The sequence below is a fragment of the Panulirus ornatus genome, chromosome 7, assembly GCF_036320965.1.
Source record: "Panulirus ornatus isolate Po-2019 chromosome 7, ASM3632096v1, whole genome shotgun sequence".
NCBI classification, from domain to species: Eukaryota; Metazoa; Arthropoda; class Malacostraca; order Decapoda; family Palinuridae; genus Panulirus; species Panulirus ornatus.
Genome location: NC_092230.1, coordinates 49,963,219 through 49,982,154, shown reverse-complemented (window position 1 = coordinate 49,982,154; position 18,936 = coordinate 49,963,219). Strand labels below are relative to the sequence as shown.

At 39.6% G+C, this 18,936-nt stretch overlaps 1 protein-coding gene across 6 annotated transcripts in view; it reads left to right on the top strand.

Annotated features, from left to right (window-relative positions):
• The window catches only part of LOC139749634 (uncharacterized), a 230,043-nt gene that overhangs the window by 163,713 nt on the left and 47,394 nt on the right, over positions 1-18,936 (top strand). Inside the window, exon 11 of one of the 6 annotated variants that reach the window (XM_071663789.1) lies at positions 13,884-13,941. The exons of 4 other annotated variants lie outside the window; for them this stretch is intronic. In XM_071663789.1, coding sequence (XP_071519890.1) covers positions 13,884-13,896 — 13 coding nt within the window. In that variant the 3' untranslated portion in view covers positions 13,897-13,941. Of the gene's footprint in view, positions 1-13,883; positions 17,190-18,936 lie in introns of those variants that run through there. One more of the 6 variants, XM_071663787.1, reaches the window with a different exon arrangement.

The window sequence follows — 18,936 nt, the reverse complement described above, 5'->3', positions numbered from 1 at the left end:
ACCCTTACGTTACTTACTCGATCAAACCACCTCACACCACACATTGTCCTCAAACATCTCATTTCCAGCACATCCACCCTCCTGCGCACAACTCTATCCATAGCCCACGCCTCGCAACCATACAACATTGTTGGAACCACTATTCCTTCAAACATACCCATTTTTGCTTTCAGAGATAATGTTCTCGACTTCCACACATTCTTCAAGGCTCCCAGGATTTTCGCCCCCTCCCCCACCCTATGATCCACTTCTGCTTCCATGGTTCCATCCGCTGCCAGATCCACTCCCAGATATCTAAAACACTTTACTTCCTCCAGTTTTTCTCCATTCAAACTTACTTCCCAATTGACTTGACCCTCAACCCTACTGTACCTAATAACCTTACTCTTATTCACATTTACTCTTAACTTTCTTCTTTCACACACTTTACCAAACTCAGTCACCAGGCTTCTGCAGTTTCTCACATGAATCAGCCACCGGCGCTGTATCATCAGCGAACAACAACTGACTCACTTCCCAAGCTCTCTCATCCACAACAGACTTCATACTTGCCCCTCTTTCCAAAACTCTTGCATTCACCTCCCTAACAACCCCATCCATAAACAAATTAAACAACCATGGAGACATCACACACCCCTGCCACAAACCTACATTCACTGAGAACCAATCACTTTCCTCTCTTCCTACATGTACACATGCCTTACATCCTCGATAAAAACTTTTCACTGCTTCTAACAACTTGCCTCCCACACCATATATTCTTAATACCTTCCACAGAGCATCTCTATCAACTCTATCATATGCCTTCTCCAGATCCATAAATGCTACATACAAATCCATTTGCTTTTCTAAGTATTTCTCACATACATTCTTCAAAGCAAACACCTGATCCACACATCCTCTACCACTTCTGAAACCACACTGCTCTTCCCCAATCTGATACTCTGTACATGCCTTCACCCTCTCAATCAATACCCTCCCATATAATTTACCAGAAATACTCAACAAACTTATACCTCTGAAATTTGAGCACTCACTCTTATCCCCTTTGCCTTTGTACAATGGCACTATGCACGCATTCCGCCAATCCTCAGGCACCTCACCATGAATCATTTATTTATTTTTATTTATTTATTTTGCTTTGGTGCTGTCTCCCGCGTTAGCGAGGTAGCGCAAGGAAACAGAAGAAAAAATGGCCCAACCCACCAACATACACATCCACACAAGCAAATATACATACCTATACATCTCAACGTATACATATATATACACACACAGACATATACATATATACACATGTACATAATTCATAATGTCTGCCTTTATTCATTCCCATCCCCACCCCGACACACATGAAATAACAACCCCCTCCCCCCTTATATGCACGAGGTAGCGCAAGGAAAAGACAACAAAGGCCACATTCGTTCACACTCAGTCTCCAGCTGTCATGTAATAATGCATCAAAACCACAGCTCCCTTTCCACATCCAGGCTCCACAGAACTTTCCATGGTTTACCGAGACGCTTCACATGCCCTGGTTCAATCCATTGAGAGCACATCGACCCCGGTATACCAAATCGTTCCAATTCACTCTATTCCTTGCACGCCTTTCACCCTCCTGCATGTTCAGGGCCCGATCGCTCAAAATATTTTTCACTCCATCTTTCCACCTCCAATTTGGTCTCCCACTTCTCCTCATTCCCTCCACCTCTGACACGTGTATCCTCTTTGTCAATCTTTCCTTACTCATTCTCTCCATGTGACCAAACCATTTCAAAACACTCTCCTGCTCTCTCAACCACACTCTTTTTATTACCATACATCTCTCTTGCCATATTATTACTTACTCGATTAAACCGCCTCACACCACGTATTGTCCTCAAACAACTCATTTCTAGCACATCCAACCTCCTCCGCACAACTCTATCCATAGCCTACGCCTCACAACCATATAACATTGTTGGAATAACTATTCCTTCAAACATACCCATATTTGCTTTCCGAGATAATGTTCTTGCCTTCCACACATTCTTCAACGCTCCCAGAACTTTCGCCCCCTCCCGCACCCTATGATTCATGTCCGCTTTTATGGTTCCATCCGCTGCCAAATCCACTCCTAGATATCTAAAACACATCACTTCCTCCAGTTTTTCTCCATTCAAACTTACCTCCCAGTTGACTAGTCCCTCAACCCTACTGTACCTAATAACCTTGCTCTTATTCATATTTGCTCTCAGCTTTCCTCTTTCACACACTTTACCAAACTCAGTCACCAGCTTCTGCAGTTTCTCACATGAATCAGCCACCAGCACTGTATCATCAGCGAACAACAACTGACTCACTTCCCAAGCTCTCTCATCCACAACAGACTGCATACTTGCCCCTCTTTCCAAAACTCTTGCATTCACCTCCCTAACAACCCCATCCATAAACAAATTAAACAACAATGGAGACATCACACACCCCTGCCGCAAACCTACATTCACTGAGAACCAATCACTTCCTCTCTTCCTACACGTACACATGCCTTACATTCTCGATAAAAACTTTTCACTGCTTCTAACAACTTGCCTCCCACACCATATATTCTTAATACCTTCCATAGAGCGTCTCTATCAACTCTGTCATATACCTTCTCCAGATCCATAAATGCTACATACAAATCCATTTGCTTTTGTAAGTATTTCTCACATACATTCTTCAAACACCTGATCCACACATCCTCTACCACTTCTGAAACCACACTGCTCTTCCCCAATCTGATGCTCTGTACATGCCTTCGCCCTCTCAGTTAATAGCCTCCCATATAATTTCCCGGGAATATTCAGCAAACTTATACCTCTGTAATTTGAGCACTCACTTTTATCCCCTTTGCCTTTGTACAATGGCACTATGCAAGCATTCCGCCAATCCTCAGGCACCTCACCATGAATCATACATACATTAAATAGCCTTACCAACCAGTCAACAATACAGTCACCCCATGAATCATACATACATTAAATAACCTTACCAACCAGTCAATAATACAGTCACCCCCTTTTTTAATAAATTCCACCGCAATACCATCCAAACCTGCTGCCTTGCCAGCTTTAATCTTCCACAAAGCTTTTACTACCTCTTCTCTGTTTACCAAATCATTTTCCCTAACCCTCTCACTTTGCACACCACCTTGACCAAAACACCCTATATCTGCCACTCTATCATCAAACACATTCAACAAACCTTCAAAATACTCACTCCATCTCCTCACATCACCACTACTTGTTATCACCTCCCCATTTGCTCCCTTCACTGAAGTTCCCATTTGCTCCCTTGTCTTACGCACTTTATTTACATATACATATATAAACATGTACATATTCATACTTGCTGACTTCATCCATTCACGTCGCCACCCTGCCACACACGAAATGGCAACTTCCTCCCCCACGTGCGTGTCAGGTAGTGCTAGGAAAAGACAACAAAGGCCACATTCGTTCACACTCAGTCTCTAGCTGTCATGTGTAATGCACAAAAACCACAGCTCCCTTTCCACATCCAGGCCCAACAAAACTTTTCATGGTTTAACCTAGACACTTCACATGCCCTGGTTCAATCTGTTGACAGCATGTCGACCCCAGTATACCACATCGTTCCAATTCACTCTATTCCTTGCATGCCTTTCACCCTCCTGTATGTTCAGGCCCAGATCGCTCAGAAATCTTTTTCACTCCATCTCTCCACCTCCAATTTGGTCTCCCACTTCTCCTCGTTCCCTCCACCTCTGACACATATATCCTCTTTGTCAATCTTTCCTCACTCATTCTCTCCATGTGACCAAACCACTTCAATACATCCTCTGCTCTCTCAACTGCACTCTTATTATTACCACACCTCTCTCTCTCACTCTTTCATTACTTACTTGATCAAACAACCTCACACCACATACTGTCCTCAAACATTTCATTTCCAATACATCCACCCTCCTCTGCACAACCCTAACTATAGCCCAGGCCTTGCAACCATATAACATTGTTGGAACCACATTTTTGCTCTCCGAGATAACATTCTCACCTTCCACATATTCTTCAATGGTCCCAGAATCTTTCGCCCCCTCCCCCACCCTGTAACTCACTTCTGCTTCCATGGTTCCATTCGCTGCCAAATCCACTCCCAGATATCTAAAATACTTCACTTCCTCCAGTTTTTCTCCATTCAAACTTACCTCCCAATTGACTTGTCCCTCAACCCTACTGTACCTAATAACCTTGCTCTTATTCACATTTAGTGTCAGCTTTCTTCCTTCACACACTTTACCAAACTCAGTCACCAGCTTCTGTAATTTCTCACTTGAATTAACCACAGCGCTGTATCATCAACAGACAACTGACTCACTTCCCAAGCCCTCTCATCCACAACAGACTGCATACTTGCCCCTCCCTCCCAAACTCTTGCATTCACCTCCCTAACAACTCCATCCATAAACAAATTAAACAACCATGGAGACCATGCACCCCTGCTGCAAACCAACATTTACTAGGAACCATTCACTTTCCTCTCTTCCTACTCGTACACATGCCTTACATCCTCGATAAAAACTTTTTGCTGCTTCTAGCAACTTACCTCCCACACCATATACTCTTAATTCCTTCCACAGAGCATCTCTATCAACCCCTATTGTATGCCTTCTCCAGATCCATAAATACTACACACAAATCCATTTGTTTTTCTAAGTATTTCTCACATACATTCTTCAAAGCAAACACCTGATCCACACATCCTCTACCACTTCTGAAACCACACTGCTCTTCCCCAGTCTGATGCTCTGTACATGCCTTCACCCTCTCAATCAATACCCTCCCATATAATTTCCCAGAAATACTCAACAAACTTGTACCTCTGTAATTTGAACACTCACCTTTATTCCCTTTGCCGTTATACAATGGCACTATGCATGCATTCCGCCAATTCTCAGGCACTTCACCGTGAACCATACATACACCAAATATTCTCACCAACCAGTCAACAACAGTCACCCCCATTTTTATTAAAGTTCACTGCAATAGCATCCAAACCCGCTGCCTTGCCGGCTTTCATCTTCCACAAAGCTTTGACTACCTCTTCTCTGTTTATTGTTACTGTAACAACTTACTTATTTCATTTCACTGTTTATTGTTTATATGTAATCTCACTGTAGGGAGGCTTATTGATATTGATAATCTGTGTGTGGGGATATAGAAAACTGGGAACTAGAAGTTGGTGCCTTAATCCCTCCAACATATGTGGGTATATAGAAAATTGGGAACTAGAAGTTGGTGTCTTAATCCTTCCAACATAATAGCTTTCAGAAGCTGATGTAGCACAGGATATTGGCATGGGGATGGGATTGCTTTTTACAGTAAGGCTTACAGCACTACCAAAATCATTTTCAGATTGTGAATTAAAGTAAAAAGGTGAGGTAAAAAGGTGAGTTAGAAGAATCAGCTTGATTCTCAATTTCTGTGCTGTCCCAAAATGGTGGTTCAGGGCTTGCTTGGCCATATTTATGCTTTTGATCATTCCACAGAGGATTTCAGTGGTTATCATGAGATTAGAGCAATATTTTTTACAAATTAGATTGGCACTTATCTGGCTGATGCCAATTATGCCACCATTTAAGTTGCTAATAAAAGAAAAGTTGATGTCCTGATAATTTCCTGGTAGGATTACCTGTAAGTTGATGAAAGATTTATGCAGTCCAAAATTACCCAAGGAATAAACTTGATGAACACTAATTAAGTTACTGACAGACCATTACCAGCTCAAGAGTCTTCACATTGCTGAAACATATAAATTCCACATGCATTTATGATGCAAATGAGTCCATTGCAGGTTACAGTGATAAGACACAGGCTGCATGTAATTTTGGCCAGTTCCTGTCGAGAGCAAAGAGAGATCAGTTTGTAAGTGGGATCAGTAGTGCTGAGACCCAAAAGAAGCTGATTACCCTCAAAAGATCATTTGAAGAACATCTACAAGTAGTTCAAGCTCATGAAGTTGTTGGTATTGAAATGCAGCAGTTCTGGAATCAAAATGTGCCTGTTCACCAAGTTCAAACAGGGGACAGTGATGAAGAAGCATTGGTACATCAAGTCCAGCACTTATGAAAGTCGCCACAGCTGTGCTGTGCAGAAGTTATTCTCAAGCAGCATAAATACTCCACTATTAGGGAAGGAAAATTTTCAGGTCAAGCCTTCAACACAACAAGTACTGCTGCATGTATCAGGTAGAATATGCACAACATAAGAGTTGAAAACAATGAGATAAAGATGTGCAACAACTTCAAGATACATATTGTAAATTCTGTATATACCAGTACCACTGCAAATGCTCCAATTAATGTTTCCTTTAGGCTTGAAAAAAATGATGTTACCTTTCAGTTACATACAGGTTGTGCCATTTTTTTTTGGCCCTAGGGATTGGTATGAGAAATATTTTTCTAGGTTACCATTAAAGCCATCCAAAGTATGTCTTCTCATTTATACTGGTGAAAATCTTAAAGTGTTAGGTGAAATAGAAGTGGAGATTCATTACAAAGAGAAGCAATTTAAATTTCCCCAAATGATAATGCCAGTAGGTACATGTGCTTTGCTAGGGAGAAACTGGTTGTTCATATTGGTACCTGATGGAAAAGATGTGTTTTCTGTAAATAATCTTCATGCTACTAAAGATATCCCAGATATTTCCACTATTTTGGAAAACTACAGTGAATTGTTTAAAGATGACCAAGGATCTTATGAAAATCCAGAAGTTGAACTCACAGTTTCTGAAAATTCAAAATCTCAAAAAGCTAGACCAATTCCAAATGTCTTTCAGTCCAGAGGAATAAAGGAGTTACTGAAAATGAAAGTGATGGAGAAACTGAAAGAGTTTCATGACCCCCATTAGGTGCTGCTCCCTTTGTATCTGTGGATAAAAAAGCTTTAGGTAAAGTCAGAGTGTGTAGTGATTTTAGTATAACTTGCAACAAGTGTGCAGATGTAGTAAAGTACCCTATTCCAAAGGTTGAAGATTTACTTTCAGCTTTGAGTTGTTGTTCTGTATTAAGTGTATTGGACATTTTGCAAGCATACCATCAGATTCCTGTTGTGACTGAATCTTATAAATACCTCGTTATCAATACTTCCATTGAACGTTTTGTGTTTTAAGATATTGCCTCGTGGTATTCACTCTGGCCCAGCTATTTTTCATAGAATAATAGATTCTCTACTTTCTGACACACTAAAGTTTATATGTTACTTAGATGATATCCTAATTACAGGAAAAGACATGAAGGATCTCCTGGATACTCTGTAAGTTCTGCAAAGGTTGCAAAAGTCAGGCAGGTGTCAGGCTAAATAAGGACAAATGCAAATTTGAGCAGAATGTTGTCACATAGTCATAGAATATGTGATATGGGCCATGATCCCACTGAATATAAACTCCTTGCCATCAGTCAAGCTCCACCCCCTAAAGATGGAACAGCCTTAAAATCCTTCCTAAGCCTGTTAATGTTCTATTTCATATTTCTGAAAAATCACTTGCTCCCCTAAATAGGTTGTGAAAGAAGGGTATTAAATGGGTTTAGACAAAAGTAGAGGATGAAGCTTTCTCTAAGGCAAAAATGTTACTGCTACATTCAGATACTCTTGTTCACTACAATGCCTTTACCATTGTTCCGTTCATGTGATGCTTCTCCATATGATATTGGTGCTCTATTGTTACATATGATTGATGGATGTTACCAACCAGTTGGTTCTGCTTCATGTTTATTAACAGGTGCTCAGAAAAACTACTCTCAGTTGGATAAAGAAGCCCAGTATTGCATATGGTATTCAAAACTTCAGACAGTTCCTTTATGGCTAGCAATTCACGTAGATTACAGATCACTGCCCATTGGTTTCCTTGTTCAGCCCTGAGAAACCTGTTCCACCACATGCATCTGCCAGACTGTAGATATGGGCACTAATGTTAGCTTTATAGAACTTCAAGATTGAATACAGAAACACAACTGTTTATGTTGATGCAAGAGTTCTTTTGGCTACAGAAGTGGACTGTGACAGTGAGCTGTAATTTGCTACTTCTTTGAAACAGATATCCTCTAACCTGTAACACATCAAATGATCAAGAAGAAAACTGCCATAGATCCAATATTATCCAAAGTTTTGAAATATACTCATTGTAGATGGTCAAGTGTATGACTTTTCCTACAGCATTGAAATGAAATCAGCATTGAACAAGGGTGTGTTCTTTGGGGACCTTGTGTCATAATTCCCAATACACTGCAAGGAGACATACCTCGAGAACCACATGAAACTTGCTGAGGCATAACAAAAATGGAGGCATACTTAAAAGTCCAGTGTATGGTGGTCCAATCTGGATAAGCAAATAGGAGTTCCTTTTTCATGTCAAGTATGTCAGTCCAAGAGGGCAGATCCACCTTCTGCACAAGTTCATCTGTAGGATTTTCCATCACAACCTTGCTCAAGACTTCTTGCTGATTTTGCAGGTCCAGTCTCTGGTAGGATGTACTTTGTCCTTGTAGGTACTTCCATTAAGTATCGTGAAGTAGTTCAGAAGAACATTACGGCTGATGCTGCTGTAAAGGTTCTCCATGAAGTTTCCAGTTGACACGGATTACATTCTAGTCACAGATTATGGCCCAATTTACTTCAAAGGAGTTTGCTGATTTCTGCTTAATAAACAGTGCACTGCATTGTACATCCTCAGCATATAACCTCCTATAAAAGGTCAAGCAGAAAGAATAGTTCAAGCTCTTAAGTCAGCTTCATGTCAGGCTTAAGCACTGAAGCAAGATGCTGAGACTGTCCTAAGAAGATACCTCTTTTCCTATTGCACCACTCCACATTCTACAACAGGAATCGTCCCATCTGTGCTGCTGATGGGAAGGAAAGTGTGCAGTTGTTTAGATTTAATATTTCCATCCTTCATGAAGGAAGTGGAAGTAAAACAAGAATCCATGGTGAACCAAGGTTTTTCACGTGACTGTCATGTGTTGAAAGTGGATGATTCAATGTCAGTAAGAAATTATAAAGATGAAAAATGGCTGACAGGTAAAATGAAGAAAGTGCTTGGAGAAAGGCATTACTTAGTAGAAGATAGTTATGGTTTTGTATGGAAAAGACAGACCATTTGTTGAAATGAAATGTCATGAAAAAGTAAATGATGACATAGTCCCTGATAATGCTTAGTGGATGAAATTGCAAATAATGAAACCAATAATTTGCATTTAAATCCTATTCCTAATTGGCTTCCAGATGTGTATCCTATAATGCAGGAAATAGAGCCTCAAATACATGAAAAAGAAAATGCAAGTCCTTCAATTTCAGAGGCTTTAGGGCAGTTCCAAAATTCTCCTAATAAAGTACCTTCTCTCAGTGAGCAACTAGTTGCTTCCAGAAGATATCCAGAAAGGCATAGGATACCTCCTAGTTATCTAAATGGCAGTACAATTTGCATATTCTTTGATTTAACTTTAGTGAGTGTACTACTTATACATTCTTTGATTTAACTTTAGTGAGTGTACTACTTATACTACTTTTATCCCTGGGGATAGGAAGAAAGAATACTTCCCACACATTTCTCACGTGTCGTAGAAGGCGCCTAAAGGGGATGGGAGCAGGGGGGCTGGAAACCCTCCCCTCCTTGTATTTTAACTTTCTAAAAGGGGAAACAGAGGAAGGAGTAACGCAGGGAGTGCTCGTCCTCCTCAAAGGCTCAGATTGGGGTGTTTAAATGTGTGTGAATGTAACCAAGATAAGAAAAAAGGAGAGGTAGGTTGTATGTTTGAAGAAAGGAACCTGGATGTTTTGGCTGAGTGAAACAAAGCTCAAGGGTAAAGGAGAAGAGTGGTTTGGGAATGTCTTGGGAGTAAAGTCAGGGGTTAGTGAGAGGACAAGAGCAAGGGAAGGAGTAGCACTACTCCTGAAACAGGAGTGGTGGGAGTATGTGATAGACTGTAAGAAAGTAAACTCTAGATTGATATGGGTAAAACTGAAAGTGGATGGAAGAGATGGGTGATTATTGGTGCATATGCACCTGGGCATGAGAAGAAAGATCATGAGAGGCAAGTGTTTTGGGAGCAGCTGAGTGAGTGTGTTAGTAGTTTTGATGCACGAGACTGGGTTATAGTGATGGGTGATTTAAATGTAAAGGTGAGTAATGTGGCAGTTGAGGGAATAATTGGTGTACATGGCGTGTTCAGTATTGTAAATGGAAATGGTGAAGAGCTTGTAGATTTATGTGCTGAAAAAGGACTGGTGATTGGGAATACCTGGTTTAAAAAGAGAGATATACATAAGTATACGTATGTAAGTAGGAGAGATGGCCAGAGAGTGTTATTGGATTCTGTGTTAATTGATACGTGTGCAAAAGAGAGACTTTTGGATGTTAATGTGCTGAGAGGTGCAACTGGAGGGATGTCTGATCATTATCTTGTGGAGGCAAAGGTGAAGATTTGTAGAGGTTTTCAGAAAAGGAGAGAGAATGTTGGGGTGAAGAGAGTGGTGAGAGTAAGTGAGCTTGGGAGGAAGACTTGTGTGAGGAAGTACCAGGAGAGAATGGGTACAGAATGGAAAAAGGTGAGAACAAAGGACATAAGGGGAGTGGGGGGAGGAATGGGATGTATTTAGGGAAGCAGTGATGGCTTGTGCAAAAGAAGCTTGTGGCATGAGAAGCGTGGGAGGTGGGCAGATTAGAAAGTGTAGTGAGTGGTGGGATGAAGAAGTAAGATTGTTAGTGCAAGAGGTGAAAAAGAGGGCAAATGAGAGGTGGGGTGAGAGGGTATCATTAAATTTTAGGGAGAATAAAAAGATGTTTTGGAAGGAGGTAAATAATGTACGTAAGACAAGGGAATCAATGGAAACTTCAGTGAAGGGGCTAATGGGGAGGTGATAACAAGTAGTGGTGATGTGAGAAGGAGATGGAGTGAGTATTTTGAAGGTTTGTTGAATGTGTTTGATGATAAGGTGGCAGATATAGGGTGTTTTGATAGAGGTGGTGTGCAAAGTGACAGGGTTGGGGAGAATGATTTGGTGAACAGAGAAGAGGTAGTAAAAGCTTTGCGGAAGATGAAAGCCAACAAGGCAACGGGTTTGGATGGTATTGCTGTGGAATTTATTAAAAAAGGGGGTGACTGTATTGTTGACTGGTTGGTAAGGTTATTTAGTGTATGTATGACTCATGGTGAGGTGCCTGAGGATTGGCGGAATGCTTGCATAGTGCCACTGTACAAAGGCAAAGGGGATAGAAGTGAGTGCTCAAATTACAGAGGTATAAGTTTGTTGAGTATTCCTGGGAAATTATATGGGAGGGTACTGATTAAGAAGGTGAAGGCATGTACAGAGCATCAGATTGGGGAAGAGCAGTGTGGTTTCAGATGTGGTAGAGGATGTGTGGATCAGGTGTTTGCTTTGAAGAATGTATGTGAGAAATACTTAGAAAAGCAAATGGATTTGTATGTAGCATTTATGGATCTGAAGAAGGCATATGATAGAGTTGATAGAGATGCTCTGTGGAAGGTATTAAGAATATATGGTGTGGGAGGCAAGTTGTTAGAAGCAGTGAAAAGTTTTTATCAAGGACGTAAGGAATGTGTACGTGTAGGAAGAGAGGAAAGTGATTGGTTCTCAGTGAATGTAGGTTTGCGGCAGGGATGTGTGATGTCTCCATGGTTGTTTAATTTGTTTATGGATGGGGTTGTTAGGGAGGTGAATGCAAGAGTTTTGGAAAGAGGGGCAAGTATGCAGTCTATTGTGGATGAGAGAGCTTGGGAAGTGAGTCAGTTGTTGTTCGCTGATGATACAGCGCTGGTGGCTGATTCGTGTGGGAAACTGCAGAAACTGGTGACTGAGTTTGGTAAAGTTTGTGAAAGAAGAAAGCTGAGAGTAAATGTGAATAAGAGCAAGGTTATTAGGTACAGTAGGGTTGAGGGACAAGTCAACTGGGAGGTAAGTTTGAATGGAGAAAAACTGGAGGAAGTGAAGTGTGTTAGATATCTGGGAGTGGATTTGGCAGTGGATGGAACCATGGAAGCGGAAGTGAATCATAGGGTGGTGGAGGGGGCGAAAGTTCTGGGAGCATTGAAGAATGTGTGGAAGTCAAGAAAATTATCTCGGAAAGCAAAAATGGGTATGTTTGAAGGAATAGTTATTCCAACAATGTTATATGGTTGCGAGGCATGGGCTATAGATAGAGTTGTGTGGAGGAGGGGGGGATGTGCTGGAAATGAGATGTTTGAGGACAATATGTGGTGTAAGGTGGTTTGATTGAGTAAGTAATAATAGGGTAAGAGAGATGTGTGGTAATAAAAAGAGTGTGGTTGAGAGAGCAGAAGAGGGTGTTTTGAAATGGTTTGGTCACATGGAGAGAATGAGTAAGGAAACATTGACCAAGAGGATATATGTGTCAGAGGTGGAGGGAACGAGGAGAAGTGGGAGACCAAATTGGAGGTGGAAAGATGGAGTGAAAAAGATCTTGAGTGATCGGGGCCTAAACATGCAGGAGGGTGAAAGGCGTGCAAGGAGTAGAGTGAATTGGAACGATGTGGTATACCGGGGTCAACGTGCTGTCAGTGGATTGAACCAGGGCATGTGAAACATCTGGGCTAAACCATGGAAAGTTCTGTGGGGCCTGGATGTGGAAAGGGAGCTGTGGTTTCGGTTCATCATTACATGACAGCTAGAGACTGAGTGTGAACAAATGTGGCCTTTGTTGTCCTTTCCTAGCGCTACGTTGCACACATAAGGGGGAGGGGGTTTTTATTGCATGTGTGGCGGGGTGGCTATGGGAACGAATAAAGGCAGCCAGTATGAATTATATACATGTGTATATATGTATGTGTCTGTGTGTATATATATGTATACATTTGAGATGTATAGGTATGTATATTTGTGTGTGTGGACGTGTATGTATATACATGTGTATGTGGGTGGGCTGGGCCATTTCTTTCGTCCGTTTCCTTGCGTTACCTTGCTAATGCGGGAGACAGCAACAAAGCAAAATAAATAAATATAAATACTACTTATACAGTACTATATTGTACTAGTTAATGTAGTTCCTATAAATGTGCTTTAATTTATTTAACATTATTAGATGATACAGTTTATGTTTTCATTCAAATTGGCTCTAGTGTTACGTATTACAAATAATTGTATGAGGAAGAATTTATAATCATTACTATGACACCTGTTTTTATTTACTTTCACTGTTTATTGTTTATATGTACACTCACTGAAGGAAGGCTTGTTTACATTCGTACTGTCTGTGGGGAGGGAGGTACTGCATTCTCTCCAACATAATAGCCTTCATGGCACATCTTCATAGAAAAAAATTCAAACAGCAACAGACCAATGGGTCTATTTGATGCTGTTTGTGATAGTGTAAGATATAAGAGACTCTAAGATAAGTGTGGTAAAAGTTAGAAGACACACAGTTAATTCAAAGAAAATAAACTGCAAATTGTCATTGTGACTAAGAATGCACAAATAATGTAAATCGTGGACTTGATGTGAAGTAGTTATTAGGTCCGTTCTTAAGCATATTTATATTACTGCTTTCAACCTCTAACTGGCTAGTCATTCCATGAGTAAATCATGTTAAAGAAAAAGTACTTTGCCTCATTTGAGGTAAAACTTTTGGCCATGAGTTTGCATCCATTACTCTGTGTAAAATGTGACAAAGCAAGCCTGAAGTAACTTCATACATCAAGATTATCAAAGCATTTGATAATTTTGAATACTTGTATTAGATCACCTCTTAACCAAGTCATTTCATCTGCTCTCATATAATTTGTATCTCAGTTTGGGAATCATCTTGATAGCTCAATGCTGTACTCGCTCCATTCTGTCTTTGTCTCTTTTCAGGAAGGGTGACTAAAACTGAACACAATATTCAAGATGTGGATGATCCATGAATTGAACAGTAAGAATAATTTCCTTGGACTTAATGAGAAGGTCCTCCCTAAGAATCCAAGAATTTAACTTTTCACAGCTTTTGTGCACTGCTTACTTAGTTCTAGGTCAGCACAGATTGTTATGCCCAAGTCTTTTTCCCTCACTTACCTTTTGCAGTTCATCAGAGTTCATACTGTAGATTGCTTTTTTTTTCAATTCCGATATGTAAAACTTTGCACTCATCAATATTAAAATTCATGTCACCAATGAGCTTAGACCTTCACTTTGTCTATGTCATTTTGAAGCAGAAGGCATTCAAGTTCACTTGTAGATTTATTTCCCATTTTCATATCATCAGCAAATCTTGATATCATGCAATGCAGCCCATTATCAATATCATCAATTTAAATGAGAAAGAGAACTAGCCCCAAGACTGATCCTTGCGGCACTCTACTTGTTATGTTTAGCCATTCTGAAGCTTGACCATTAATCACAACTATTTTTGTTTCTGGCCAGTCAACCAGTTTCCTATCCACTAAAATCCCTATCAGTACCATCTGACTTAATTTTTGCTCATAACCTTTGATGCAGAACCTTATCAAAAGCTTTTTGAAAATCTAAATACAAAATGTTATACATGTTCATTACATTATAAAAGAAATCAAGCAAATTTGTCAGACCAGCGATTTTGTCAAAAACCATACTGAGAATTGTTTATTAAGTGGTGGTTCTCTAAATGGTTTACATGTCTATCTCAAATGATGGTTCCCATTAGTTTTCCAATAACAAAAATTAAGCTAATAGGAAAATATATTCTGGGCAGTGACATTCCTTTTTCGAATATTGATGTTACATTGGCAAACTTCCATTCACGTGGAACTTTTCCCATAGCAAGTGACTCACTGAAAAGAGCCGCCACAGGCTTAATTATCTCATTTTTTGCCTTTTATTGTTTTTGGATGAAACTTATCAGGGCCTGCCGTTTTATTTATTTTCATTCCATTTACTGCTGAAAGTATGTATTCGGCTAATTTTGTCAATTTGTTGAAGTGTACCCCTCCTACTGATAAAACTGGATTTGGGACATGAGTTACGTCTTTGATCATAAATACAGATGTAAAAAACAATTAATACTTTTGCCATGGCTTTGTTGTCGTTAACCACGTCACTGTTTTCCATAATTAATGGCCCTATTGACTGGGCAGTGACTCTCTGTAAAACTCCTTAGGGTTTCTTTTGTTATGTTCAGCCATTTATGCTTTGTATTGATGTTTACTTTGTCATGTGACTCTCTCACTTTTTGCACAGAAATTTACATAATTTATCCTATCTTCTTTGGGTATTGGGTTCTCTGAGTTTCATATGAGCTACTTTTTCAGACAGTAGTCACTTTTTTTAAGTCACCGTTTCACTAACTAGGCTTTGTTTTAGAAATAAACTGTCTACTATGCATCGGCACTTATGTTCCTTCTACTGCTTTGCAGGTTTTACTGAAGCTTTTCCAAGCTTCATTCATGTCATTTTCATAGACCATATCATCCCAGGTTTGCCTTTAATAGCATTGCAAAGATCATTTAAATTTGCACATTTAATATTGGGTATATTTTAATGACTGTCGATGTTGATCAACATTACTTGCAGTGATGAAGGAAACCAAAAATAATTTGTTGGTGATCACTTGTACTAAACTTTTCTTCCACTTCAAGATTATTAATGAGATCCTCATCTGTAGTTGCAACTAAATCTAATATATTCTTGTCCTGAGTAGGTTCCTCAACTAATTTGATTGGGGCACATCAAGCAAATTTAGGTGGAGTTCACACTTGGAGCTTCTGGAAAGGGATTCTCCCTGTTTCAGTACTGGTATATTAAAATCTCCTACTATAATTGAATCTTGTTCATTACAGATTTCTGCTAACTGATCATAAAATCTCTTGTTGACCTCTGGTGACTGTGCAGGGTGCCTATAAACTAGTATTACTGTTATTTTCTAATGTAGTTTATCTTTAATTTGTACAAAAATGAAGTTGACATTCTCAACAACTACAAATTTTTTTATTAGGGGATTTAAATGGGTTTGAACAGAGCAGAACACCACTGCCTACTTTGTTTTCCGTATCCATATTAAATAAAGCATACACTGAAATTGAGTATTCTGTGAGGAAATGTCCATTTCTGATATCTAACCAAGATTTGGAAATGGCAATCACACTCTACTTTTCTTCTAAAGCTGTTGTCACTAGCTCAGAGATTTTAATATGTATACTCAAAGCATTAACATAAAATATTTTTAGATGACACTGAGACCTATTTGGAAAGATACCTACAGAAGGGGATGGGTTTGCTTTACACAGGCTGCATTTTTAGATCAAAACGTACGTATAGACTCAAGTAGGACCTTACCAAAAAGTGCAGCTCCCACTTTATTCATGTGTTGTTGTAGGTTACAAGAAACAGAGGGAGCGTATGATTTTGTGCTTGTGAAGCATATAAAATGTAGGATGGCATGTTGTCACACTTAGCAGTGGCCTTCTGAAGGTATGATATGATTTTAGAGTGTGCAACATACACCCCTTAAAGGGCAGTGATTTTTGTAAATAAAAGATGTACATTCATTATTTCATGGAAAATATAGTCTGTTTTATTTTCAATGAACTTTTTTGTTTTTGACAGCCATTCAGCAACATCTGTTATAAGTTTTTCTCTAAATCAGTTGGGACTGTATCATCATCATTATCATTGTCTTGAGTTGAACTGTTATCTGGCTTGGTTATAAAGTCAAGCATTTGATCCTCTAGTCAGAATCTCCATGGTAGGGACCTCCTTATCTACATTTCGCCACTCCATGATCTTATGATTTCCATAAACTTGCTTTCCTTACACATGTTAACAGTGTTGTCTGCTGACTTAGACTTTTATTCTCAACAGGACCTTCTAACTCCTCCACCAGATTCATATCAAACAATTTAAGACCAGATCATCTTACACGAGTGCTGAAATTAAATGGGCTTCACATGTTCTCATGCTGCTATTGTAACCTACTTTGTATCCTTAGCCCTTGAACACTAGCCATCGTCAAATGTTTTGAATTTTTCTTGCCTCTGTTTATATGTGCAGTACACTTACTGTACCATTAGGAGCCTATAGATGTCTTGTCCATCCCCAAGCAGGCATGGAAAAAATTCATCTCTTCTTAGTACATCTGCTATGACTGCTATAAATGTATGTCCATTAGCCTCTTAGGGTGTCTGTACAGTAACCCACAGAAAATAGGTAGATTGTTGGATGACCATAGTAAAGATAACTACATCATTTTTTATCAGCTAATGAGGAAAGTGTAGAAGAATAGCAGGTGAAATGTTAACAAATAACTAACTCATAGTATGAGAGGAGAGAGGCTAGCACAGGACCCAACCATGTAGCAGATTACATAATAGCTGTACCAAATTTTCATGGATATGATCCTGGAGTGATGATGGACTATGATAAAAGATGACAGTAAAGAGCTAGATTATTCTGTCATTCAAAATGTAAAATAATGAGTAATGCAAAGTGTATCATTCAGAATGCATAATGTTATCTATCATATGTTATTTGCCACGAATGCAGTATGAACATAACAACCAAGATTAGATTGCGATATCAAAGACCCACATGTGGACTACTGGTGCTCTGTCCACAAATATACAATCCCTTCTTGTCACACATAACACTTAATAACACTTAACTCACACAGCTCATTCTTCATAGGTCTAAATTTTCCTGTAGTGAGCACTGTGTGCTAGCCCTGCCTTTTGGCAAAATGGTATGAGCAATAGATAGAAGTAGTAAGTAGGAACATTAGGTAGAATCAGTCAGTAGGAACATTAGGTAGAAGCCTCTGTAAACGCTGTGCTAGACTTGGCCTCTGCCAGTGGCCTGTTAAGGGTAAGGCACTAGAAGCTAAGGAGCACTGGAGTTCACTAGTTATGGAGACTATTGTCTTGGCCACCCCTTTGAGGGAGTTCCAGAATGGAACAGGCATCAGAGATATAGGTAGATAGAATTCAAGAAAAAGAAAGAAGCAAGACCTCATTGTCTTCTTTTATATTAAGCTGTCAGACTTATCATTCACACCCCTTCCTGCTTACTTTGCACTCACCAGGCTAACACGAGGGTAGCTATATTACACCATAAAATAAGATTTACCTTTCTGTAATCTCCATCATCCCAGGACTGTATTTTCCTTGATACCTGCTTTCCATCACTAATGTCCTGGTGAAAATGCTCACCTTGCTTATCCTCTACAGTACCCAAATTGTCTGGGAAAACTCCAAGTGAGAGCACAAGAAATGCATTTTCAGTGATGTGTAAAATCCCATTGCTCTGTGGTCATCAAGCATACTGATATCCAACTCTGTAGTTTACTGATATGATGTTGCTAAGAAATCCTTTCACTGTCTTTTTCAATTACCTTCAAGCAGTTAGTTCAATACTCAACAGTTTTTGTTCAAAGTTTTCACCAGAGAACACTATGGATTTGAGAACCAATAAAAATGCCCTCTTTACCTTTTGGATCTCTCACATGAGGAATTTCTTTCCAGATTCTTAAATGCTTCATCATCTTTGTCAAGAGCTTTAACAGTTTTTCATCAAGTTTTATGTGTAATGGTTTGAAGGAACACACTGTCAGGGTTTACTAATGGTTTATTTGAATATTTTTTCTCAAGGTAAGCATGCTTCACTTAGTGGCCATTGCTGAACTTGAGAGTGATCCTTGGTAGCCCTGCTGTCCCTCAAGCACAAACAGCAGTATTTGAAGAGCCTACCTTGCATTCCCATTAGCAACCCCCATTACTTTCAGGTCACCATAAATTTCCACCTATATTGATTGTGCTTGAGGTGTGTAAGATTAACTACATGCTGCTGTATGATTCCTTCGTGTACTTTAGTAACTGATGGCTTTGAGTAGTCTTTATGCAGAAGAACAACTTTAAAGCTTACTTTAGATGAATCAGTAAATAGATGCCACTCATAAGGGTTG